This window comes from Anthonomus grandis, chromosome 8 (assembly GCF_022605725.1).
Source record: "Anthonomus grandis grandis chromosome 8, icAntGran1.3, whole genome shotgun sequence".
In the NCBI taxonomy this organism is placed as follows: Eukaryota; Metazoa; Arthropoda; class Insecta; order Coleoptera; family Curculionidae; genus Anthonomus; species Anthonomus grandis.
The window spans coordinates 6,967,516-6,994,685 of record NC_065553.1 but is presented as its reverse complement, the minus strand read 5'-3'; the positions used below and the strand labels follow the sequence as shown (position 1 = coordinate 6,994,685).

Below are 27,170 nucleotides of genomic sequence, written 5' to 3'. Positions count from 1 at the left end.
TTTCTCATAGAGCTATTATATTCGACATCAAATTCAAATTAGTACTTAACAGGAATAGGTCACTTACGTAATATAAGAATAGAACTATCAAAATACCTAACAGTCTGGAAAGTCACGGTTTATATTACTAGTAGATTGATACAACATTCAGTGCATTTAGAGAAAATTTTATAAAGTTTACTTATTCTGGTGGGAGGGTACACACAAATACCCGGATCACTTTATGACTTATATCAAAAACCTAAAATCTGTCTTCACTTTAAAACCGATAACATTTGTTTTCGATAAACGCCATTCAGCAAACAAAAAAATATGATGTTTGTTTTCAGCAAACATCATTTAACAAACCGAAAAAAAAACACACAGAAGGTACGTGAAAATGCACCTTATTTGTTCCCGTACAATTTCGGCAACTCCTCCTCCAACCTCAAAACTTTGACGTAACTGACAAGATGCCAGTCCTCGCCCCTCCTTATGTATGAACTGTAAAAGTTCACCAGCTCTCTGCTATTATCGTTTTCCAGATCCTGAACCAGTAAGCTATCACTCTGGTTTTCAACGCTCGGTTGACAGTTGGAATCGTGTTTTTTACAGATCTGGTTTATGTCAGTCAGAGAAGCATTTATGACGTTGACATCTGTTAAAAAAAAACAAAATAATGTAAAACAAGTTTATTAAAATCTTTGAGACTTTTTTATTTTATACAAAGGGTTGCAAGTTAATAGTTAAAAATGTTAACCGCATATTCATTATTTTAACATTTTTATTTCTGAGACAAAGCAGGATCTTTGAAATTGTTGAGATAGAAGAACTCCGATTATTCCTGCTCCATAGTACCGGACGTGGCACAGTAAATTACAAAGCACGAATAATCCGAACATTTATTTATTATTTACCTACTATTTCTATATAATTATGCTTTTACACTAAATTATAAAAATAACTACATAAGTAGGTTAATTTACATTCACATATAGTACAAAAGGCAGGTATACTTTAACAAAGTCACACACACACACTCTAGCCTGTGTTAAAATTCTTTCGATTATTTTCAATCTTCTGACATATTCTGCGCACATTCAAAATGTCTACAAGATCTAAATTTTCTCGTTGCTTCAAATAGCTTAGCTTCATCAGCATCCTAGTTAATTACTCTTATGATTAGTTTCAGTAGTTAGGTTTAATATTATGGTAATATAATTTTGATTGTCTTGACTGTCATTTTCTGATTAATTAGACTGTGACCTACAGGACTGATTTAAGACTCTTTCGATAATATCGTTGTTGTTATTAAAGAAGTCCATTTCGGAAGTGTAGAATAAAAACAATTTCTTCCAAATTAACGCTCAGAATTCTGCTGTTCTTCTTCGGTTTGAGTTTATCTCTATTCATTGCAGAAGTTTTAATGCTGTTTGTTAAGAAAAAGGTCTCAGAATGCTTTTCTTTTGATAAGTTTGTCAAGTGCTGGTACACAGGGATACGTGGATGATATTTTTACAACCTTTACCAGATCTGAGGATGACTAGGAGTTTTGTACAAAAAAATGTGTTTTCACAACTCCATTAAGTTTACCTATAAAAAAGAAAAAATAGGTTCATTATTCTTTCTCGATTAAAAGCCTAAGTACCAATTCACTTGAATTCGAAATTTATATAGAACCTACAAGAACCGATAATGTAACTTACTTTTCTTCCAACCACCCTATTAACCAAAAATGTTATGCGTTTAATTCATTAAATAAAACATCAAAATAAATTCTTAAATAAAAAATTTCTTTGTAGAAACACTAAAGAAGTCGAATTTATGTACCTTTATTATAAGTATCAGTCGATAAGTATCACATTTTATGATAAAATTTCCAAATCAGGTGGCTAACAGTTTTAGAGAAATTGTAGTCGAAAATGAAATGTTTGTTTCAAGACCTCCAACTCCTTGTCAAAGCATCTTATCAACACCAAAAGATTCATGTCACTCACAGATCTGGAGTTTACAGGCTAAAATGTTCTCATCATTACTGTATATTAAATAGGTAAAAGCAGAAGGATAATTTAAACTCATGTAAAAGAAGATACTAAATTAATAGAAAACAATTTATATGCGTTTGTTACTAATTCTCCTTTCGCTAATCACTAATATCCCGCATGTTTGTCAAAAGGGGTTGGGCTTGAATCTTTTGGAAGTTCTAAAAGTTAATAACTACTTTTTAAGTCAACTTTCGTAATAAAGAAGTTTTTACAGGGATTTAAAGGTAATAATTTTTCAATTTGTTTGGACCTTAAGTACAAAAATGCCCATAACTCCCTCAAAAGTCGTCTATTATTGATCAAACTTCCACCAAAGTATTAAGAAGACTTGGTTTTATTATAAAAACTACATTTCAAGTTAATTTTTTAAAGAAGACATTTTTTAGAAAGAGTCAAAGACGATGGTAACAATTTTTCAATTTTTCTAGACCTCAAGTACAAAAATGTCTGTTATTCTCTCAAAAATTTCTTAAACTATATTTTTAGAAAAGAAGAGAAAACTTTATTTTATCATAAAAACAACCTTTTAACTCAACTTTCTTAATAAAAAAAATTTACAGGTATTTAAAGAGAATAGTAATGATTTTCCAATTTTTTTTGGACCGCCCATAACTCTTTCAAAAATTGTCCAAAATTGCTCAAACTTCCACCAGATTGTTAGAAAAACTCCATTTTATTATAAAAATAACATTTGAAATTAAGATAAAAATTTCAAATGTTATTTAAAAATACTTTTTTTAGTAAGAAATTTTTTACAGGAACTCAAACATGATGATAATATGTTAAGAACACTTTGTCTTATTATGAAAACAACATTTCATGTTAATTTTCTTAACAAGAATAATTGTTCAAACTTATTTAAATAATAGTAATGATTTTTCAATTTTTTTGGACCTTGAGCACAAAAACGCCCATAACTCCCTCAAAAATTGTCCAAAATTGCTCAAACTTCCACCAGATTATTAGGAAAACTACATTTTATTAAAAAAATAACATTTGAAATCAATTTTCTTAGTAAGAAATTTTTTACATGGAGTCAAACATGATGGTAATATATTGATTTTTTGGACCTCAAGTACAACTTCCGCGAAAATTGTCTGAAACTCTTCAAACTTTTACCAAATTGTTAAGAAAGCTTTACTTTATTATAAGAGCGACATTTCAAGTTAATGTTACTAATAGAACATTTTTTAAAGGAAGTTAAAGATGATGGTAACAATTTTTCATTTTTTTTTGGACCTTGAGTACAACTCCTTTAAAAATTGTTTAGAATTGCTCAAATTGTTAAAAGCACTTTGTTTTATTATAAAAACAATATTTCAAGTTAATTTTCTTAACAAGAAATTTTTTACCTAATTTTTGTACACCTTAAGTACAAAAACGTCTGTAATTCCCTCAAAAATTTTCCAAAATTGCTTAAACTTTCACCAAATTCTTGAGAAATTCAACATTTCAAGTCAATTTTTTTAATGAAGAATTTTTTACAGGAATTTAAAATTAATAGTAAAAATTTTTCAATTTCTTTGGACTTTAAGTACAAAAACGCCCATAACTTCCTCAAAAATAGTCCAAAATTGCTCAAACTTCCACCAGATTGTTAGAAAAATTCATTTTATTACAAAAATAACATTTTAAATTAATTTTCCATTTTAATTCTAATTTTGCATTTAATTTTTGTAATTAAATGCCCGTAAAAGGAGAAGACCTATTTAACAAATTTTAATATCACCCTCGTTCACTGTAGGTCAATTGTAGGTCAATTCCCCAGAACACTGTTTAAATAATTTTTGAGTAGTAGAATATCAGTTCAGTTTTGGATATGTTTTTAATAGATTTAAAACCAAATGATATCTTTAAAATATATCTTCAACTCAAGGTTTGAAGCTTTATACTTATATTCTTTATACTTATGACAAACAAGGAAAAAATTGAATCCAGTAGTTCCAAACTAAAGTAGTTTATACACGATTATTACATTTTAAGCTTACCTGTATCATTAAACGTAATTAACACAACTCTAGCAGTAACCTCAGTAGAAAAAAATGTCTCGTTGGCGCTGCTGTATATTAGTCCTCTTTTATTGATCCGTTGGGTGGGTCGCAGTTTTCTATAATGCTCAGACCATTGCCATATTTTTATTATGAATCCATTTAAATGACCCCTTAGTTTAGCTTTTTTGGCAGCGGTTGGTTCGAATGAAAAACTCTTTGGATTCATAATGTAGGCATTGTTGTAGGACCATTTATGAGAAGTCTAAAAGTAATTACAGAATATTAGCTTACATTCAGAAAATTAGCTGATCTTTAAAAATAAGCCCTCCAGTGTAGAACACCCTTAACGTTAAAAACCTTTCCAAGTCCTATGACACCTGTATTTAATGTCATCAATCACAATCAAAAGTGAAAATGTCGCAAATCATATTAGAAAACAGTAACAAAAATTCAGTTCCGGTCACAGAACCCGTCAGGAACCCCACGAAGGAAATAGTGATAACGAATGCAAAAATAGCGCCAAATTTATCGTTTAGTAATATTCCAGTGTGTCGCATTTGTCAGACGAATAGTGCAACGGAACATTTGATTTCGCCCTGCAACTGTAAGGGTACTTTGGCTTATATCCATTTAACTTGTTTGGAAAGATGGCTGAACCAGTCCGGTAGAAATTTTTGTGAACTTTGTCATTTCAGGTAAGAAAGTGTATGTTTTTAAAAATAAAATGTTTTTAAACTAAGATCTAGGTATATTGTTGCTTTAAGGCAGGATATTGTAGCGTTTTATTTTTTTGGTTGCTTTTATATTGTATGAAAATGTACTGATCATGACATCTGGTGTCAAGTCGCTTAGTGACCTTGTAAAAAAATAAGAACTCCTAGATGGCGTTGGGCGACTCTCGCTTTGAATGCAATTAAGTTGTTTTTCTCTCTCTCTCTCTCTCTCTCTGACTAACGTGATTTTTCTATCTGTCTGTCTTTGTCATTGGTCACGTACGCATGCTTAAGGATTAACTTTTTATGTATTGGCATTTTAAATCTAAGTGGAGCAATGTTGTATTGTCAATTCTTGTAAAACTGAGCCTGCGTGGGATTATCCATTAGAGATGTACCCAGAAATTGCGTTTTGGCTTTCTTTCCAAATGGTATGGTCTTCAGGTTAACAAGTTCAATTTCTCGAGGTTGGGCCTTCGACTTATAGTTACCTCATGGCAACACTGGCCATGTAATATGAACATTACTTTAATATACTTTATAGAAGATCCTCCAACATTCTTGAGGTAAGCTTGATTCCTATTTTTTCGTTTTCTCATGGTTTTTAAGGCCGCCAATTTTACATCATTAATATCTTATGCTGGGTCCTAAACCAGATTTTATGCAGGGTCTTAAGCCTAGTCTTAGGCCAAGTGTTAAGTCTTAAGGGCCATCTCAAGACTATCCCGAGCCATCCCAGGTGCTGTTCCCAGTCTCCATCATGTATTAGAGCTTTATCAGGATTTATTACTTCTTCATGACGTTATTGATTAAAACTTAGTCAGCTGTTCTTCTTGCATCTGCACAGTGGGTTACTTTGTTATTGGTATTTGGATTTTGAGCCTAGTCATGTTGGCTAATTTATATCATTTAAAGGGCTCCTTATTTATTAATTATTGTCTAGTGCTTAAAGCTCTTTCTTGGCAATTTGCACTGTAATGTAAATTGCATATCTACTGAAATAATATTTTACTTTATCCGTATTATATGTAAGTAACCGCACTGAAAGGTATATTTATTTTTAATTGATTTAGTACATGTTGTAAAGTGTACTGTGCGGTAGGTTACTGACTTTGGTCAAATGGTAGTTACATACTAGCAGAATATTGACTTTTTTAATGTTTTAGAACTTTGGTGCATAAAGTTTTGATTTCAGAGGTTGCAGTTTTAACAAGAAAAGTGAAAGATTAAACATCTCTAGAATAATTCATGCCAACCCACCACCAATTAAGGTTCTCCAGACTGATAAGCTACTGTTAGCATATGTGCCACTCTATTAAAGACTTTCAACATCAGTCAATTTTTATTAAAAGCAAAAATCTAATAAAAAGTGGTTACAATATTCCCAGATTCTAGAGATTCCACCATATACAGTAACACTCGTGAATCTTATGCACATAACACTCCATGAATCTTAGTCTAATGCGTAGGTACAGACTTCTATTTGTGAACATTGCAGTGTAAGAAATAAATGTCTTCCGAGCCATTTCTATCCTGAACCTGATTTCTTCGCCTGGATCTAGTACGTCATTAATGTTCCTAGATATTTGTATTTTTGGATTTGGACCCACTTAATTAGTGTAATAACAGGGTGAATATTAGGGTGTTTACTTATTTACATGGATTTCGTTTTTTTTATGTTGATAAGTCCTACTTTTTCACATGCTCCGTTAACTCTCTTGAGTAGGGTGTGTAGCTTTTTTGTACTCTCTATCATTATTGCCGAATTGTCCGCTAATCACAAACTGAGAATATAAGTTAAAGACTGCATCCTGCGACAGGACACTTGTCCATATCTTCAACCTGTTGTTTCCTGTCAACCTGTTTCATTAAAACAATAAATATTTATAAACATTCACGGGCCTCTAATTTCAGGTACGAAGCAGTTCAAACTCAACGTTACGGACTTTGCGAAGGTCTAAGAATATGGATCTGTCACCCACGAAATCGCACTCACATCCGTTCAGATTTGGTAATAGGGGTGCTCCTATCTCTAGTTACATCAGGCCTCCTATTTATTTGTATCTACGGCATGGACTACTTTACCTACCAGGCGGAAAAAGTGGGGATTGATAAGGCTTGGATTAGATTCACCCTTATCACGTTTTTAGTTATAATTTTACTGGGTTACGTCACGTCCATATATCTACTATTGAGGGATCATTTTGTTCCTTGGTACCATTGGTGGACCCACGCGATGAATATAACTCTTCAAATTCCCTGTAGAAGACAGTGTAGACAAGCAACGGATGTTTCATAAAATAGTAATAAAGTATGTAAAAAGAATTGGAGTTTTTTTTTAAACATGTCCAAGCAATTGATCACATATTATTATCGTTAAATATATATTTATTCAAAGATTTTTAAGTACATTTTTGGTTCTGGTATATTAATCAGCCGTAATGGTCAAGGTATATTTATTTACAAAAGGGAGAAAATATCGGAATTTAATATAAATGACACTGGATTTAATAACTAGTTTTTAAACTCGATTACTACACCTCACATATTTCATGAAATTCTTCTGAAAAATCCCTGTTTTCCGTCCATATTATCTAATAACGCTATTTTTTATACTAAATGTTTAGATATAAAATTATATCAAATTTAAATAAACAGTGTTATTAAATTAAATATTGCATTTACATTCTCAGCAAAAACAATGATTTTTATCAGCACAACCCTTACCTTGCCACCCACCCTAAACATTTTTCCAGTAAAAAAATCACTTTCGTCCAAATGGGAGAAAATTTCGGCATTTAAAAAAATTGACAATGGATTTGCATATCTCATTTTTAAACTCAACTAGTACACCTCAAATATTTGATGAAATGACCAGATAGTATACCAAAATTTACGATTAAAATGAAGGCTTTATACTGTTTTTTTATAACTAAATATTCAACATTTCGGTGATGTAAGTATATTTGTTTAGAAGCTGCTTCCATTAAACGCATTTTATAAACGTCTTTAAATAATATACAATATACCATACTTAATAATTGAATATTATTAACATGTAATAAGCCTTCTTGTTAAACCAAAAATAAACGTTAATTTAACTATCATGTGTTGCTTGTGTAAATTATATTATTAAAGCTCAGATAGTTGTTTTGTGAAAAATACTTCACTAATTATAACTAGGTTGAATATCACTACTAAATACAATTTTGCTTTTTTGTCTCAGCCTTTAAATTTTAAGATATTTATTTTGCAAAGGAATTATAATATTAATTAATAAATTATAATTTATAAATATTAACTGAATTAAATATTGAGATAAACTAAAAAAATATGTTACAGAGCAGAGATGATGCTGAATTGACTATTATAAAAATTAAATAAGCCAAAACTGCACCATACATTAAAAAATATACCAAAGTGTGAAGAATGAAACAGGTACTCAAAGAAATAAAAATGTTAAAAAATATGAAAATACTTAGTGACCTCAAATATTTTGCTAATGTTGGTCGAAAGCAAGAAAAAGAGTACCACAACCTTTTGAACTAAGCCTTAATACCATTTATTTTACCATTTACCATTTATTATTTTAACATATAAAGTACATATCAAATCAAATTCTTCTACGAGTATGGATGGTATATCTTACAACCTAATGAAAGATATCATTAAAACACCTTATAAAACTACAATTTAAATGTAAATATAAGTAAAAGAACAATAGCTATTAAAGAAGTAAATATAGCATGTAGAGTTAATGATACTCCCGTCTTACGAAGTACGACATGAAGCAAGAAAGGTGATACCTGCCGACACTTGTTTTTGCTTCCTCGTCAGGGCAGAACTGCCAGAAAATCAAAGGAAAAATAGAAAAAAGCATAAGACATCACGAATAGCCTCCGGTTTGGGAAGAAAAATAGCATTGGAATTTATACTTCCTTAGTGTAGATACTGTATACATATCTTAAATTTCGAATGTAGCTGACATTGTATTTTGTATTTTTAGCCATATAAATTTGATTAATCAAAAAATACACTATAGTTATTGCCCTAGTTAAACTACACCTAGAAATTTCAAAAAACGATGGAACCATTAAAGATAGAAGACCGCATTAAAGATAGAAGTTTTTATTTTAAAATACTCCGAATACATTCCTCTAAATTTAAATTTAAAACTAAAGAAAGAAGCTAAATAACATTTTAATAAGCGAATAATGACGGTTTCACATGACTTCAATAGTTTAAAACTCCCATCCTGTTACCTTACCTGATCTTTTTCATAAAATAGGGTCAAATTACAATGACATTTGGGACAGTTTTTCCCATTCTCAACAACCAATTTTCTATTTCCAACATAGTACACGTTTTCCTCGATTTCCTCGGGAACTTGCTCAGCTGTCATGTGGTACTGAGGATTTGTAACAGTTTTCTCTATTTCTGAAATACTATTTAAAAATTTAAACCAGGCCAAATCTTTTACCCAAATTTGTACCTCACTCTGAATATCAATGAATTTCCCGAACTGTTGATGCATCTATAAGTTACCGAATCTGCGGTAGTTGCCTTACTTTTATATATTTCCTTAATATTTTCACAGTGTGCCAAGGGAATCTTCGAAAGAGCTTTTCCAGTTCTACCCGAAATAACTAAGAATTCATACTAGAAAGGAACTAAATGAATACAACCCATCCTAATATGAATGAAACCTCTTAAAATACTTTTTGATATATGCTTAACAGTTCATTAACGCCATCAGCATTAAGATCGGGAATTGCAATGGGCAGATCTAAATCTTTCACTAATTGATTTTCTTCAGCGGAATGAGCGTGCCATAAAGCTTGTCCTGATGCAGTCTCGATAGCCTTTAGACCCTTTTATTTAAAAAAAATATTGTAAAATTGATGTATTAAGGTGTCATATGATAAGCCTACTTTAGAGTCGACTACCAAACATTCCAAGCTACCATCTTTGTTGGTATCAATTATATTACAGTCCATCTGTAGAGGTTCGACCTCTTGTTCAAAGTACCAAGCTACATTACCTGTGGAGAATAAAGTCAATTTTAAATAAAATAAACATTAAGATGTTAAGTCTTAGTTGTCATCTATGAAGGTCATCCAAGGTAAATATAATTGTAAAACTAATGAAACAATTAAGTGCTGGAAAATTATGCCTGATTTTACATGGTTTTACATTATGCCTTTATGCTCATCTGTGAATAAAAAAATATCTAAAACTGAATTAAGGAATCATATATTTGTGCCATTCCAAGGAGACATGGTGTAAATTAAATTTATTTTTCACAAGAGATCTAATGATAAAGGTAACTAATGTTGAGAGTTTAATTTTTTAAAGATGTAACTTTTGTTTTACTGTGCAATGTAAGAATAGAAAAATTAAAATTTCAGGCATATGGTTATACTTGCAGAATAAACAAGAAAAATTAGGTTATGGTAGAAATATAAAGTAGTGTATGTAAGTGTATTAATCAGTTTACTGTATTAATTACTGTATATCAAAGTTAGAAGAGTTTTGTGACAGTGAACAGCAGTTGTGTTTAATCTAAACTAACTTCTTGCAGTTATGCATTTTAATTTCTTTTTTTACCTATTAGTATGTATATTGTATTTTATAAATATTACTGATATATATTATCATTTTTCTGTGTATATGTACATTTTTCTACATTTCTTTTAGGGATTGGTGTGTTGATAATATCGTTGAGAAATCGTATTTTTACAGCCCATTTTTGAGCTCAAAAACGAGGTCAAAAAATGACGGCTTTTTCTGAATTTTCAAAGTACTCTCATTTCCTTAGTTCTGCTCGAATCCCGTTATAACCCGGAGTTTTCATGATTTAGGTGATACTGGTTTGACTCAAATTCTCTAGCTCTAAATTTAAATAAAACTGTAAATATTGAATTCAGCTTAAAGAAACAATCAACAAATATTAGGCAAATAAAAAGTAAGTTCTTTGTATAATACTGCACAAAAAACTTTCTTTTAAGCCTCATATTAACAGCTTATGTAACAAACTGGCCAGCTACTCAGAAGAATAATGCAGGTTACTAATGCAGATATTGAAAGAGTTGCTTATATGGATGTTTTAAAACCTTATAATTTATGGTACCTTAGCAAACACCACACCACAGAGGCTTTAACTGTTTTGTGCAAAGAAGATTTCTAAAGTGTATGTATTACAGGAAATTTGGTGTTTATCCCCCTAGAGGTTTGCGACAATGAACACTTATTGTTGGTGTTTGACAGGCTCTCTTTGAGTAAAAGGCGAATTAAGATATTCTTTTTAACTAGGTACTTATAAAATATTAAAAAACAATATTGATTGTCCTGACATTCTTCTCAACATGACATTCATCATCCCCCTTTTGACACTAATAGATTAAATTCTCATAATTCCAGAATGTTTTACTTAACATATCCACATACAAACTTTTTCAAAAACTCACCCACAAATAAACTCCGCTATTGTTTTAATTTATATGCTTCAGATATAGATATTGACTCGACTAGCCTCAATCAATTTAGGACACTCATTACGAATAAACTCAAATCAACATAACATCTTGTTTCTCCTATTTTTTTATTTTTTTTTTTAAATCCTGTTGTAAGAGAATTTCGAGTGGCTGTATGTTTTTTTTTGTTGTTTTTGTATTAACTTTAAATACTCTTAATCATGCAATTCTAATCATTTTAATCTGTTATGTAAATGTCAGATATGACTTAGTTGGTACATTTTACTTTAGTGTTTAATTGTTTTTTTTCCTATTAACTTAGTATACTTTTTAATATTTAGTATTTAGGTTGGTATCTGTAAGTAGCTTTTGGCTGTTGATACTGTTATTAAATAAATAAATAAATAGGAAAAGAAAGTAATAAGGATAAGATCCAAAATAACCCAATGTGAGTCTTGTTGTCCTCACTTTAAGAATATACTCCTTCAATACACATCCAATAGACTCTTCTGTACGCTAGACAGAACTTAATGGCCTTGACACATCAATCAATTCACTCTTGTGAGACAAGAAATAAAAATTAAGTACAGTCTAGATAAGACTTTAAAGTTTTTTTCTATCTATCAAGTTGTTTAATTGTCTCCCAAAAAAGGTAAAGGCCCTAATATCTAACAAGTTTAAATTTACAATCAAAAAACTATTGCATGAGTTCTTAGAGTTTGACTGGGGTACACTCCCTTCAACCATTTTGCCTGGTGTAGTTAAAATTTAAAAACTGGATTTTATCTTTTTAAAAGGTTGTATAGTTTTTAAATGTGGAATATAGATTTTATGGCAAGTTTTATAGTATAGATTTTATAAGTTGAATCTTTTTAAGATGTGTATCATGTGTGTGTATTTTTTTTTTTAATCTAATAATGTTACATTTTATTTTTGCAATTTTTCTTCTTATAGTTGACAATGCTTAAACTAAATTGTATGATTTTGTTTCGACTATGTTGCACATTTTTTTAATAAAATTGATTCATTCAAAATCAGCTTAAATGAGTAGATTACTCAAAAGAGCTTTCCTCAATTAAAATAGAACAACTTATAATAGCAATATAAATGCAATTAAAAACAGTGTCTAAATTATATAATTTTACGAAGGAAAATGAGGATTACAAAAATATGTAAATCCAGGCATTATAAAATAACTGATAATAAATACATAATGAAATCATGGAAAATAAAACTCACCTGTAAGTCCCATAAATGATATGATTCCATTTTTCAATGTCTTTGGACTATTAAAACTACCCTTATAAAGCATAGCTAAATTGTAGTTAGTTTTATATACTCCACTAACAACATTTATTGGTCCCTTAAGTTCAATATCTTCTTGTTCATATTCCCAATTTGTTATTTTTACTGGGCAGGTGTGCAACTCATTGCACGGCAATACCCACAAGAAAATAAATATCGGCGACAAACATAAGATTATTGAGCATACAAATGCAACCTAAAAAAACAGATTTCAATTTACAAAGGGCAACCTACCAAGGTTTAGGATCAAACTACTTTTCTGGCCAGAGACATTTTACTGGCTCCTCTTTTGATTTTCACCACATCACCATCCAATTGAATACTATGACCGTTCTGTCTATAAGACTCCTCAAAATTAGCTTTAGAGTTATAACTGGTGCAAATTGGCTCCATACTAATTTCCTTCTCAGATTCTGAATCACTTAGAGACTGAGGCAGGGGTGCGTAAATTCCCTGCATCGAATGAGCCATCTTCATCTTGAAGTGGTTTGATGTTTTGGGGCCCCCGTATGCAACAATTTTCCTTTGTGACAACACTGGCCGTATTGTATTGATCTTAGTACTGAGAAAGCAGGGGAAGTTTTTCTTTTTGTTTTGATTTGGTATATTTTGACGTTTTAAAGTAAGGTTAGGATGATGGGACATGACAAATAGTAGGAAGTTTAGATTAAGAACATGAAGAAAGTAAAATAAGTGGAGGAGTTAATCACATATATACCAGATGGCACCACATTCATGACGCTACTACAATTGGAACTAATTGAAATATAAATATGAATAATCGATATTACAGATAGCTACAATAGCTATATTTGTGTTCTATGGCTATAATACAAAAAAACACTACAATTAACGCGGTATTTTTTAATTGATTATGGGCGGGAGATTTAAATTTAAAGCGTGCAGCTACTACACATTCATGACCAATATATCTCGCAAATTATATGAGATAAGGAAAAGGTTATATTTAGAGAAAATATATCTATATTGGATCAAAAGGAATTTTCAAATCTTCTCTAGCACATTAAAGAGAAATACAATTTATTTTACTTTCTCTATGAGAAGAATCAGGAATAAACAAAACAGGCAATCTTGCCTCTTCGCAGATATTCATGAGGTTAGTTTTACATGGAGCGATTTGTTTTATTAAATAACACAAAAGGGTCTAAACGTATTTTATGAAAATGAGTCAGAAATTGCTTAAACTTTCATTCCTTCGGATGATATAGCTGTGAGTGAATTTTTGCATATCCTGGAAAGACCATATTTAGTAATTTTCGTAAAAAAATACATTTGTTTAAAAAAAACCAAATACATGAAATAAAATGCATTAAAAAAAAAACAAATTCAGTTTATACAAGTAAAAAATTTAAAAAAATATACAGGGTGGTACACCCCTATTAGTGTTTCTCCTGCTATATTTTGAGGACATTATCACAGTAACAAGACTTTACTTTAAAATTAAACAACCCTCCGAATATTAAAAAATCGAAACATAACTTAGAGTTTACACGTACTTAAAGTTAAAGTAAAAATTAATTTACCATTAAAGGGTAGGTCAATGTGGTAATAAGTGCTGGAAGTGGTGTCCATTTACCTCCATGCAATAATATAGATTTTGTTCGAATCTATTCGTCATGTTTTTAAGCATGTCTTGTATGGAATCTGGGCTTCCTACCTACTAAAAATGTTACTTTTCATATGCCTCTAAAGAAAGTAATCTAAAGGATTTAGGTCTGGAGATCTCGGCGGCCACTCAATGGGGCCTGGTCTGCCTATCCAATGATTTGGGAAATGCGTGTCCAAAAACTGTCGGTCTGGAACCACATAATGTCAATGTATTTTTCATTACAATTAACGTAATTTTCTATTATTTTCGGTAATTTGTATTTTCTAATTTGTCCAAGTACCTTTTACCGGTCAACCTTCCAGGATATTAAGAAAGGTATTACAATATATAACTTCCGAAAATGCCGACTCACACATTTGTTTGTTCAGGACATTGCGAGTTTATCACGAAACAATTGTGGACTCGAATCACTCCAATATCGAGAGTTATGTGTATTTACAGCATCATGTAAATAGAGCATACACTCATTCGAGAAATAAATATTTAATAACAGATTTGCGTTGCTAATAATACGTTAAGACATTAGTTCGCAGAATTCCAACCTTCTATTAAAATCATAAAATCGTCTTCATGAAGCTCATGGATAAGTTTTATCTTTTACGGGTGAAATGTATTGTCTTTCAAAATTCTCTGTACTATTGCGCCTGTAAATTCTGAAAAAATAGCCTCTTCATGAGTGCTTTAAGTGTTATCAAGTGGCCCAAAATTTATATTTTTCCGGCTTCATTTCTAACTTGTCTATGAGTATTAGGCACAGATCCAGTTTCTTCAAATTTACTTATCAACATACTTAATTACATAAGTTCTACTATAATACTACATAAGCTCTACTATGGCTCTAATCTTATAGGGTGACGGTTCAGAGATGTTCTGCGCACCCAGAGTGTTAAATATTGGCCTCCAATAGGCATCGGTACCAGGCTCCTTTATTTTTTAAGTATGTAAATGATTTGCCAAGCATTGATTATACTTTAATCCCTACTATCTTTGTGGATTTACCACTGTCCTGGAAAGCACTTCTGTGCAAGAAATTAAACAACGATCTCTTTATGTTGCAGAGTCGGTCTAGTTATATGTCAGTTAAGGTATTGAAAACTGCCTGCCATGCTGTGTTCTAGTACTGAGAATCATTGCAAGACTTTGACATAGCGACGAATTTTGATTAAGCAATAAAGATCAAGAACATCCCTGTTTTCCCACAGTACCTTCTTGATCATTTTATATGTATTAAGGTCATATATCGAAGTCACACAAACTAAAAATCTAATATATGTCAGCCTACTAGAAGCTGAAAAGGTGTTAAGAAATTGAATCGAGGTTCGGGACATTTTTATCAATAATGCGACTGTATTTCGATGAATGCTTATAATTAAGTAAATGCAAACACGATCAAGGAAGGATGGGCTAGACTAAGACCTTACCGGACAAATTTTGGGTCAAGCGGTCTCAGTTAGCTCTTCATGATAAGCTTTTTGTTAAAAAAAAATTAATCTCGCGAACTCTTTGACATATATTTATTTAATCCAAATTCAATTTTCAGAGAATATTGTTAAGTTCCTGGTATAAGAAAAAGTACCAAGCTTTATACATAATATAGCCGTCATTTATAGAATAATTTTTGATAAGGTAGGATATTATTATTCGATAAATAATTTGGAAAAACACATTATAGAGAATAATATGATATTATTTTATTGTTATGATTTTATCCTATTATAATGCAAAAAAAACTTCTTATAAACTTAATTGGAGTTTAAGCATAAGCCTTTGTAAATAAACAGCTATCATTAAAAGCTAATTAATTTACAATCGTATAAATATATTATAATTCACTTCAAATATTTACTTCTTACGATTTTTATGAAGCAAATATCGTAATACTCATCATATACTCAGATTTATAAAATGATGTATGAAAAGTTAAAAGATAGTATCTATGCACATATATAAATGTGCTCTTCTTAAAAATCTTCTCAAAACATCAATCTCTATATAGAAGTTGATAAATGTTGATCACCTAAGTGCTTTTTATAATATTGTTTTAGTGGGGGCATCACAAATCATAGCAAATAATACTTTATTTAATAATACCATCATTATTTCAAATCATTTTATTACCGGTGCGCGTTGTCCTCGAATTTGCAGTCGGTATCATTGGGTAAACGAAAATGTGGTTTAGACATTTTGAACGTAACTGATTGTCCAAATAGATAAGTTATTGTTAAGTTGTCATTTAGGTTTTTACGTCCAGTATACAGTCGCATAATTGCCAGTAAGAAAACAAAAATCCTCGATGGATTAAAAGTATAATAAGAATTTAATCAATATAAAACAATGAGATGTGCTATGTTAAAATAATTTGCTTCAACTAATTATACAAAAGGTTCAGCTCGCACTATTTATATTTTTGTTCGGTATATAAAATGGTTGCAATTAGCGAAAATATAAATGGAGAAATAAAAGAAAATACTTGTGAAATCAGGTGAGTATTTATTGTTTAGTCAAATTGATTTCAAATATTTACTAAACTTTATTATTATTTAATTTTTAGACCAGAAGCAACACATCCATCATGGAAAATTTGGAAAAAACGAAGATATTTAGTGGCAATCATGGGATTCTGTGGGTTCTTTAACGTGTATATTTTAAGGGTAAATCTTAGTATAGCCATAGTTGCCATGACTCAAGACAGATATACCACATTAGAAAATGGAACCCTTGTAAACATGGTAAGTTTTGACAACATTTGCTAGAAGGATTATTCATAATTTTTTTTAATAATATATATACTTACAAGTTAATAAATACTTATCCGGTCTAATAATAGCCATCAATATTGCTATTTTAAACATCCTATATATTATTAATTATTCAGAATATTCTAAACATATTTAATTTTCCTCTATACTCAACTATTAAATAGGCTTTATTAATCTGTTTCAGATTTATTGTAAATATTAACATATATTTTTTTGTGATTACAGAAATTCGCTAAAAGTCAATATTTAATTTTCTTTTCCCAGAAAGTTAGCAATAATAATTTCAGCTTTCTATTTTACTGATATGAAATTTAAACAAAGTATAAATGTTTGTTGTCTGGTTATGAAGATGTTAAAATGCACACATACCGGGTGGTGCGTCGCCGAGCGGAGCATAGGAAAACCCATGTAAATTTTAAGGGGGTCAATTATTGGCTTTCCTGTACATTTTATAGAAAAAATGTAAGATAACTTTTTGAAGAGACTAATCTGGCAAACCGTTGTGCAAAGTTTCAAAAACTTTTAATAAGCGAATCTTGAATTATTCAATTAAATGTAATTGCAAAATTAGCAAATTTTCGGTTCAGGTAAAACCAAACGGGCACCAGTAAAATGAATATTGTTACTGACGTGAGGAAAAGTGTCAATAAATCAGTGACAGTCGATATTTGAAAACAAGTATGAATTATTCAATCGACGAAAAAAATAGCCATAATTAAGTGGCATTATGCGGGAAACGGTTTTAGAGCAGTATCTGAAATGTTTTCAGTTTATTTCCCCACCAATATAAAAAAAACATTTCTTGTATTCGGTTGTACGTCAGATTTGACAAAGCCTTATAACAAATTGTTTGCTGGTGGCTGGTGTCTGGTTTTACCTGAACCGAAAATTTGGTAATTTTGCAATTACATTTAATTGAATAATTCAAGATTCGCTTATTAAAATTTTTTGAGACTTTACACAAGGGGTTTGCCAGATTGGTCTCTTCAAAAAGTTATCTTACATTTTTTCTGTAAAATGTACAGGGAAGCCAATAATTGACCCCTTTAAAATTTACATGGGATTTCCTATGTTCCGCTCGGCGATGCACCACCCGGTATAATTAGCATATAAATATTTTTTACAGGTATATAGGTATATTTAACTCTCATATTGTGCAGTGAAATTTCGAAATAAAACTTTGAAAATATTATGTAAGTCACTTTTGACTGTCATTTTTTGACAGGGCATTTTTAATGCTTCTATGACTAGGTGGCCAGAAAAACTACTAACCATTTAATGGGGTTGCGTGATTACTAGATATTTTTTACCTGATTTTGTCAAAAATTACGAAATTCTGAATAAACCAAAGATTGTTTTGATTTCGATTCAATTTTAAGACAGCCTCCCAAATATCTGTTCTACTTTCCTATAAGTCAAATAAATATGAAAATCATATCTAAATATAAAATACGCCCACGCTTCAGTAGCTGCCATTTTCCGATTGTTGTTTTACGACATCTGATGTTTTTTAAATAAACAAACGTTTGCCTATTCGATCATCAGATAGTTTTATTAAAAAGTTTAATTTAACGCTGTCTCTGTTCCTTTAAATGATGACTTAAATCTTCTAAGTGGGCTCTCATTTGAACATAAACCTAATCTATTCTATAAATGATTGACTCTCAATTACGTTCTTAGTTTACATGTGAAGATTTAAGGCATTAGGCATTTTTGAGGTTTTAAGGCTAAATATTATATTATATTTATTTTTTTCTATTAGATTTGTATTAATATACACTTTTCAAACTTAGAAAAATGTTAACCGAATTGCTCGTTTTATAATTTTGCGCAGTCGAACTAAATACTGCAGAGCGTAGTAAGAAACTGTGATGAAACGATGAGATTAAAGAAATGGTGTATCAGAAGAAAAAAAATATATCGAAAATGGTTGAGCTGCCAGCAGAATAAAAGAGACCAATACTTACCAGAACAAGTGTAATGAAATTAACACCTATATAGGCAGAAAAAAGTGCTCAGAATCCTGGAATGAATAGATCACTATCAAAAGCTGTTGAGTTAAAACAGAGAAGAATATCTGTAAACACACCTGCGAATGTAATGGTAGAGGGTGAATCAATTATGGTCAATATTGACCAAATCAATAATGCAGTACGAAATTTGAAAAAACGGGTTAATTGGTATTATTCAGGGCTTATAAAAATACCATTGAAACCAGATGCATACATTTTGTTAAGCATCTGTGTTTTTATAAACCCATAATCTTTTGTATGCAAGACGTCTATTTAGACAATTGTTTTATTTTTTCCCATTTTAATGCATATCTAATTTATTTTTTTGATTACCATCAATTTCCATTATTAGTTAATCCACTAGACCGTGAAGTGTATAATCCTATCCTTTTTTTCTGTTTTTCACGTAAATTTTCCCATGAGAATTTTTAAACAAGGTTTCAGTTTTGATTTATTTCACTGGGTTATTAAACTAGAATGTATTTATTATAATAATTATGCTATCTATAATATGAAATTAGTTATAGTGGTTGTATGCGCAATGTTCAAAGCTAATCAACCCAAAAAAAAAACTTTACAACTTAATAAGCGAATCTTTCGGAACCATGGTCTAAGAAGTATATAAGGAGCCCTCGCCGCCAGGAGTTCAGACAGAATATTGGCGCGACTTTTAAAATCGACATGAGTAGTAACAGATAAATACAATGTACATATATATTTCTAGTAGTCATACGTAGGTAATTGTTTGTAGTGTATACGTGTAAAATAAATCAGTTAACTATTTTCGTTCATCAAGTGTTTTACCTGTGTGACTTAATTTTTTTTTTTAAATTACAGCTTTTGCTACGAAAAATTGTTGTAGTTGAACACATAATTATATATCTATATTAATATCTTGGTATAAAACTTGTCGGTGCGTCATTATTATGACAAGGATAGAATCAATATTTATATAAATTTTTAATTATTTTAACAAATGATAAATTATTAGCACACGAAACTTTTTAGGGTCCAGAATTTGACTGGAACAACGAACTCCAAGGACATATCCTGAGTTCTTTCTTCTATGGTTATCTAGCAACTCAATTCGCTGGAGGACTTCTAGCCCCTAAAATAGGTGGCAAAAAGTTGTTCGGTTTTGGGGTGGCTGTTACTGCTGCTCTTACTGTTATTACACCTTGGCTCACTGGCATACATGTATATTTTCTTATAGCTGTTAGAGTAATTGAAGGGCTATTTGAAGGTATAACGTATCCGTCATTTCACAATATTTGGTCAAAATGGGCACCACCATTAGAAAGGGCTAGACTGGCTCTTACCACCTTTTCCGGCTGTTTTGTAGGAACGGTAGTTGCTATGCCTGCCTGTGCCTACTTAGCAGATAACTTGGGTTGGCAGAGCGTGTTTTACATTTGTGGTAAGATTTAGAAAGGTTTTTAAATTAAATTTTATAAATATTTCTCATTTTAGGAGCCTCAGGTTTGTTGTGGTTCTTAGCCTGGACCCTTTTAATAGCGGGTACTCCAGAGGAAGACTCTAGAATCTCTAATGAAGAATTAGTTTACATTCGAGAGTCTATTAAGAAGGTTGCAATGAGCCAAAACTTCAATACCACAGTTCCGTGGAGGAAAATTTTTACCTCAATACCAGTATGGGCCATAGTTGTTTCACATTCATGTGAAAATTGGGGATTTTATACAATGCTTACCCAATTACCAAAGTATTTAAAAGGTGATGTATATTGATAAATTACATCAAATATATATTAGCTAATAACAGTGTGTGGCATGGAAGAACCCTTAAAACTTTAGCCTGGTATAATGTTAAATCAAAGTGTATAATACTAAACGTTTTAGACGATTTCAGCCAACTAGGATGAGGTTTTGTTTGTTATGAGGTTGAGTAAAGTTGGTTGTGAAAAGATTTTTTTTCTTTGAATCATAATTTACCATATCCTTAAAAATAATTTTATTAATTTTTAGATGTGTATAAATATGATTTGACAAAATCCGGATTTCTCTCAGCCTTGCCTTATTTAGTAATGGCAGTATTGATGCAACTATGTGGATTATGGGCTGATTGGTTTCTCGTTAAAGGAATATTAAATACTACACAGGTCAGAAAAGCATTTAACTGCTTTGGATTTTTATCCCAAACATGTTTTATGCTCACTGCCGCCCTTTGGAATGATAGAATTGGGTCTGTTTTTTGCATAACGATGGCTGTTGGGCTTGGGGCATTTGCTTGGCCAGGATTTAGGTAAATATAATGAATATATCTATGCACGGCTGGCCAGTCTCTTACTTGGGTGCAACCTAAAATCGAAGGCAAATCTTAAGTCAAAGAGAGAACGAAAACGCTTTACAAATTTCTCTTTATAGCATGTGACTTAGATTAAATACTTCAAGTTAATTCATTGATTTCTGCCCTAAGTTTTGAGTTGGCAGGGCGTGTATATGAATTCGTTTTTAATAAATCAAAATAATTCTAGCATAAACCATTTGGATTTAGCTCCACAGTACGCTGGCATTCTCATGGGTATAGGTAATACTTTTGCAACCATTCCAGGAATCATTAGTCCCACAATAACTGGATATATTGTGAAATCTCCTGCAGTAAGTTACTTTTAAATAAAAACATGAGGTAAAATATTTTAGTCTTGCGCTATAATTTTTAGACGGTTCAGCAATGGCAAACCGTGTTTTATATAGCAGCTGGAATTTATTTATTTGGAGCGGTTTTTTATGGTACTTTTGCCTCTGGAAACTTACAATCTTGGGCCTTAGAAAAGAACGAACCTTCGATCAAAAAAGCAAAAAATGAACACACAAAACATTTTACTACTCGCAATGTGCTCCAAGGGGAAGAAAAGTTTTAATAAAGAGTTAAAAACTATGAGTAGTAGCAATTGTTCAATAAAACCCTTTATTCTTCATAGCAAATATTAGAGCATCGTGATTATTCCTCCTAGTTGAAATAATTTGTGTTGTACAATATTTCTAGTGGACAGAATAAAACAAATATAAATAATAAACAGTTTAAAGTAATAAAATGTATAAATTAAATAATGAATTAAGAGACACAAACTTGTATTTTATTCTTTTTTGAAAGGTGTCGAATTTTTGAGCATAAAAATCATGTTTTCGTGTTGCATCTCGGCTAGTTCCAGGGAAACTATTACATCAGACTTAAATCTGCACCATTCACCTGGGAGAATGGTCCATTTTCCCAAATTTTCAGTATCAACACACCCTCTGAAAAAAATATCTAATGCTAGAGGTCTTCCAGTTGTGCAGGGCAGATGTTGCTTTAACAGTCGATACTGCTGTTTCCACTTTCACGCAATTGGTTTTTCGTATATTCGAAATGTTTTTTACCATAATACCAAACACATTTTCCGAAAATCTCCGGGATCGAGAAAGCCTATTATTAAAAATACGTTACTGCAATGAGAGAGAGGCACTTCTTGAATATATGGTTTAAAAAGTTTTGTCTGCAATAGGAAAAAATCATCACCTAAGAAAATGCCGTCAGGCGGAATCTTAAATAAATTTAATTCCTCAGCCTGAGACATCAATGATTTCTAAAATACCTGAGCATCACTTACTCTACATTAGTTTCTACATCGATATATGTAAAGGCGTAATTAGCGTCAACTAACGCAAATAAAATGATGCTGCAACATTGTTTATAGTTATATTAGTTTGAATCTGTCTATGATGACGCGCTAATTACACACATCAGATAGAATTTTAGAGGGAATGCCTCATTACCTACAGCAACATAAGGAGCCTCGATAGCTGTATCTGATAATGGTGCATGGTGTGGTACAAATAAGCTGTTATTTTGTAATGCTTTTCCCAGAAGAAGGTCTTGTGAAAATGCCTCTATTGCTACTTTTGCCATACACACCAACATCAACAGCTACGAACTTGTAATATGCATCAATAAGTGCTAACAATACAATCAAGAAGGTTTTCTTGTAAAAAAATGTGATCTACTGTTTGGGGGTGCTTGAATTGAAGACTCTGACGCAAAAAGGGGATAAGTAACATTTATTAGATTTTACAGAAGGGGCAAAAAACTTTTTTATTTTTTTAGGTTGATTTTAATGTTATTTAAAAAAGAGTTGAGAGTTGAAACTGATTGTTTTGATCTATACTATGTAAAATTATTTTCAGAAATAAGGTAGAAATTTGCGAAAAAAGATTTGTGGTGCATAAACGGGATATGTTAATCTTTTTTAAATATATTTTTTAAAGAAGGTGCAAGAAAGGGATAGGTAAAAAATATTATTGTTTTAAATGAAACTTCATTTTTAGTTTTCTAATACTTTACTTTAGATAAAAACATAACCTTTTATAAAAGAGCGAAGCTGCTAAAAAATAAAAACTAAAAATATGGTAATGTAAAAGTAACACACATTTCAGTACTTCTAGATATAGAAATATTGCTTTGTAAAAATACGTTCAAATTTACAACAAAAATCCTAGGATAAAAAATCTTATTCAACATCTGAATTATCGGATTCGCTAACCACCCAATCTTGATTATTTGAACACTTATCTGATTTAAGAGACAAATAAAAGTTTATATAATTTTTTCCTACATATTCATTGGCCAGCACCATTACATTTTTATATTTCAAATCGTTCAAAGCCAACTTATCTAAGTAAGCATTTTCCATATTAGTTAATGTAGGATTTACATTATTTTTTAACACTGCAAAATTTATTACAGGAGCATCGGCGCTAGCTGACGTGCTACAAGCAACTTCACCCATGTTTTTGAAGTATTTGAATACCCTATAGGAGGAAATTGCAAACTTTTCTTTTGTTTCAGATTTTGGAGATGGATGAAAACAACTTTTTAAATGATCAGTGTAGTTAAAAACTATAGATTGTTTAAGTTCAATAACATGAAATTTTCGTGAACATGACTTAACAATTTGCATATAGTCTTGCGGTAAAAAAGCTCTATCTACACAACGTTTTCTCTTCTCTATTATGCCGAAAAACCTATCGCATGGTAAGAAACTATGCCCTGGCTCAGGAAAACGATGCACGATTGTATCAAATCTTCCTGTATAACACAAAGTTACTAAAAACCTAACCAGGGTATGGTTTTTATTTTAAGCGCATAGTTATCACTAAATAAGTACAGAATTTTTACGTTTGCGCTGAGTATGTTCTCAATATAATATTGTAAAAAGCTTAAAACATCGTTGGCTCCTTTTTTACAAATAGTTTCATCATACATAAAGAAATGTCCCGATTTTTTTTCGCCGAATGAAAACAAAAATTTTGAACCCATAGCTGACGCAAATAAAAAGCATCTCCAGATGGTACTTTGGGAAGTGGCATATTTTGCTGAAGTCAAAAGACAGAAGTTCAACATGATCATTTTCTTCTGCCTCTTTTGATTTTTCTTTCAGTTCCTTGTAGAACCACTCAGACTTTAGAACATGTAGTTTTTTTTGGGTTTCGAAAATTTTCTTCTCGTCTTCTGATTCAGCTCCCTGAATCTTGTTTTCGAACATATCACGTATCTTTCCTTGGACGGCCAAAACTGATATTAAAATTTTCCCGAAAATAACGACCATAAAAATCATAACATATTTTAGGTTTAAACGGTAGTTTGTCTTGTTTTAGTTTGTAATTTTCTGGCTCACATTTTTTCAGGTATAGATCGTACATGATTGTAAGATTTAAATCAGGAGACAAATACTGCTTGCTGCTTTTTGCTCGAGAATAATGCAATATTTGGTTAGGAAAGCTCCCAATATGCTCACGAACTTGCTTTCTTAAAAATTCCGGAATCATATTTGGTCTATCACCGTGCTTACCTATTTTATCTTGAACAGGAGTTACGTTGGCTGTTAAATGACTTGCTATGCGTTCCAAGCGCTTTTTGCCGATTCCATGGATTAAACATAAAGCTTGCTTACAGACTGGTAACTCGAATGCTCCCTTTCTAAGCTAAAATAAGAATAAAATATCAATAATAAAACAAGATGCAAAACCCTCAGTGGCTTACCTTATACTTGTAGGGTATAATTTCTTTGTGGATTAATGTTTAAATTATTTTTACGACGTCTTTTAATCTGGCTAACCGTTATTTATTTATTTATTTATTTATACTCTTACAAACACATTTGAAATGTAATTATATGTGGGAGTGCTTACTGGATTGCAGAAAGAAAAAGGAAAACCAATAATAATGATGAAACTAAACCTACACTAAAACTAATAGCATTTAATAAAATACACCTACTTACAATTAAAAAACAAAAAGAACAGATTAACAAGTAAATGATTAATCAGATAAGGATACAAAATCAGTCTTAATTTGGCGAATACTAATATTAAAGAGATCTATATCATATTTTTGTATATAATTATTACATTCTTGCATCATTATATTAAATGGCGAACAACTTGAGGGTGAACACTGAAAAAGATTGTTATTTCTTTTTCTCAAATTGATTTTAGGAACAGCAAATGATAGATGATTAATTAAAGAACAGTTCTTATATTTTAAGTTGTTAGTTATGTAGTAAATAAATAAGACATCATTCATATTACGCCTAACACTCAATCGTACCATTTTAAATTCAATTAGCATACTATTATAGGAGATCATATAAAGATTTTCATTATGTGTTCTTAAGTACAGGTATCTTAAAATCTTTTTTGGACCCTTTCAATCATATTAATATGCACCATTGCTTTAGGTGCCCAGATAACTGAGGCATACTCCAAGATCGGTCTGACCAGTGAGTTGTACAGAATTATTATTGATTTTATTTCTTTAAAATGTTTTGTATTTCTTATTACAAAACCAAGAAGCTTATATGCTTTGTTTACAATAGTTTCATAGTGTTGCTTAAATTTGAGATTTGTTTGAAAACAGACTCCAAGATCCCTAAATTTACTTTTCCTAGTTAACGATAAATTATCAATTTTGTAATCAAAATTTATAAATTGCATTTTTCTTGTGAAGGTTAGAATTTGACATTTATCTATGTTTAATGACATTTTATTTTCTCTGAACCACTGGGCCACCAAGTTCAAATCAATTTGCAGCTCAAGACAATCAATAAGAGATGTTATGTGCATAAATAATTTAAAATCATCAGCAAACACGAGACATCTAGCATGCTATATACAGTTTGGCAAATCGTTAGATAAAAAAAAGATTAAAAGCTAGATAGATATGAATCATGTTTTTCTTGATCTGCAAGGTTATTAAATAATGAAAATAGTTAATTTTTCTCATCAGGAGAAAGCCTTTTTATACACTCCTTTTCATTTGCAGTCACTGCCTTGTGTTCTTGCTGGTACTATTTTTCCCGACGTTATGGACTTATAGGTTTTCCCTTTAGCTCTTTTTACCTTTTGCATATTCCTTTTCCAACTTTTCACATCACGCTTTTTTTTCTTTATAGTTCCGTTGGCTTCTGGTACTTCTACTGGTTCGACAGTTTCACATTCAGAAGATGAATTTTGTGAGGATGGTTGATATTCGCTCTCCGAACTCTGAAAAGGCTCACTATCCTCTTTTTCACTTTCAGTACTCATAATAATTTATTCTTTATTTTTAAAACAACAATGCAACAAAAACTGCATCAAAAACCAACCTGAATTACAACGCGCGAAGCTTTCTTGTCTACGAAAACAAAATAGTAACTACTTATCCAACAGCGTTCCCGCGCACTCCGTCGCTTGTAAACAAATATAACCGTTTTACTGCTGCAGGGAAGGGATGTGGTATTTATATCATAAAATGAAAAGTATTTGTGGTGCAAGAACAGGATAAGTTACATTACACATATACCCTTAATGCACCAGTACATCATAGGGGATATATGTTTTCCTTTAATAACATGCTAGGTATTCATCGGACATGTACCATATTTGCAGCACAATGAAAGAACATATTTTCTAAACTACAGCCAAAATAACCTTAATTTTCCAAATTTTGCACATATCCCCTTCTTGCATCATAGTCTTCAATTGTAAAATATTCATCATTTCATACTTTTCCACATGTCTTTTGGAAGTTGCAGTAGCATTTCATTTATAAGATTTTTAGTTATGATTTTGCAACTTTCCATTACCATGCTTTGTATTGTGCAATGCTTCATTCGGTAGCTAAATGATATAGTTTTGAAAAAATATCCAGAAGCCTAAAACAAACCAAATTTTTATTATAAAAATATTCAATTTTTTTTCTCTATTTCTATAAAAATTTCAGGGTAAGT

At 31.0% G+C, this 27,170-nt stretch overlaps 3 protein-coding genes across 3 annotated transcripts; 2 read left to right on the top strand and 1 right to left on the bottom strand.

Moving 5' to 3' along the window:
• Positions 1-13,140, bottom strand: LOC126739978 (uncharacterized). The gene is made up of 8 exons (XM_050445822.1): positions 12,762-13,140; positions 12,441-12,702; positions 9,660-9,769; positions 9,447-9,599; positions 9,221-9,387; positions 8,996-9,173; positions 4,013-4,277; positions 1-637 (listed from the first exon to the last, which is right to left on the bottom strand). The coding sequence occupies exons 1-8, from the start codon at positions 12,981-12,983 to the stop codon at positions 387-389; spliced, it is 1,608 nt and encodes a 535-aa protein (XP_050301779.1). The 5' UTR covers positions 12,984-13,140; the 3' UTR covers positions 1-386.
• On the top strand, positions 4,405-7,053 carry LOC126739987 (E3 ubiquitin-protein ligase MARCHF3-like). Its single transcript, XM_050445831.1, has 2 exons — positions 4,405-4,710; positions 6,643-7,053. The coding sequence occupies exons 1-2, from the start codon at positions 4,430-4,432 to the stop codon at positions 7,025-7,027; spliced, it is 666 nt and encodes a 221-aa protein (XP_050301788.1). The 5' UTR covers positions 4,405-4,429; the 3' UTR covers positions 7,028-7,053.
• A 2,962-nt stretch (positions 13,141-16,102) lies between the features above and the next one.
• LOC126739979 (sialin-like) lies at positions 16,103-21,802 on the top strand. Its single transcript, XM_050445823.1, has 7 exons — positions 16,103-16,618; positions 16,688-16,865; positions 19,916-20,324; positions 20,378-20,638; positions 20,890-21,166; positions 21,399-21,522; positions 21,585-21,802. The coding sequence occupies exons 1-7, from the start codon at positions 16,560-16,562 to the stop codon at positions 21,783-21,785; spliced, it is 1,509 nt and encodes a 502-aa protein (XP_050301780.1). The 5' UTR covers positions 16,103-16,559; the 3' UTR covers positions 21,786-21,802.
• Positions 21,803-27,170: the final 5,368 nt, after the last annotated feature.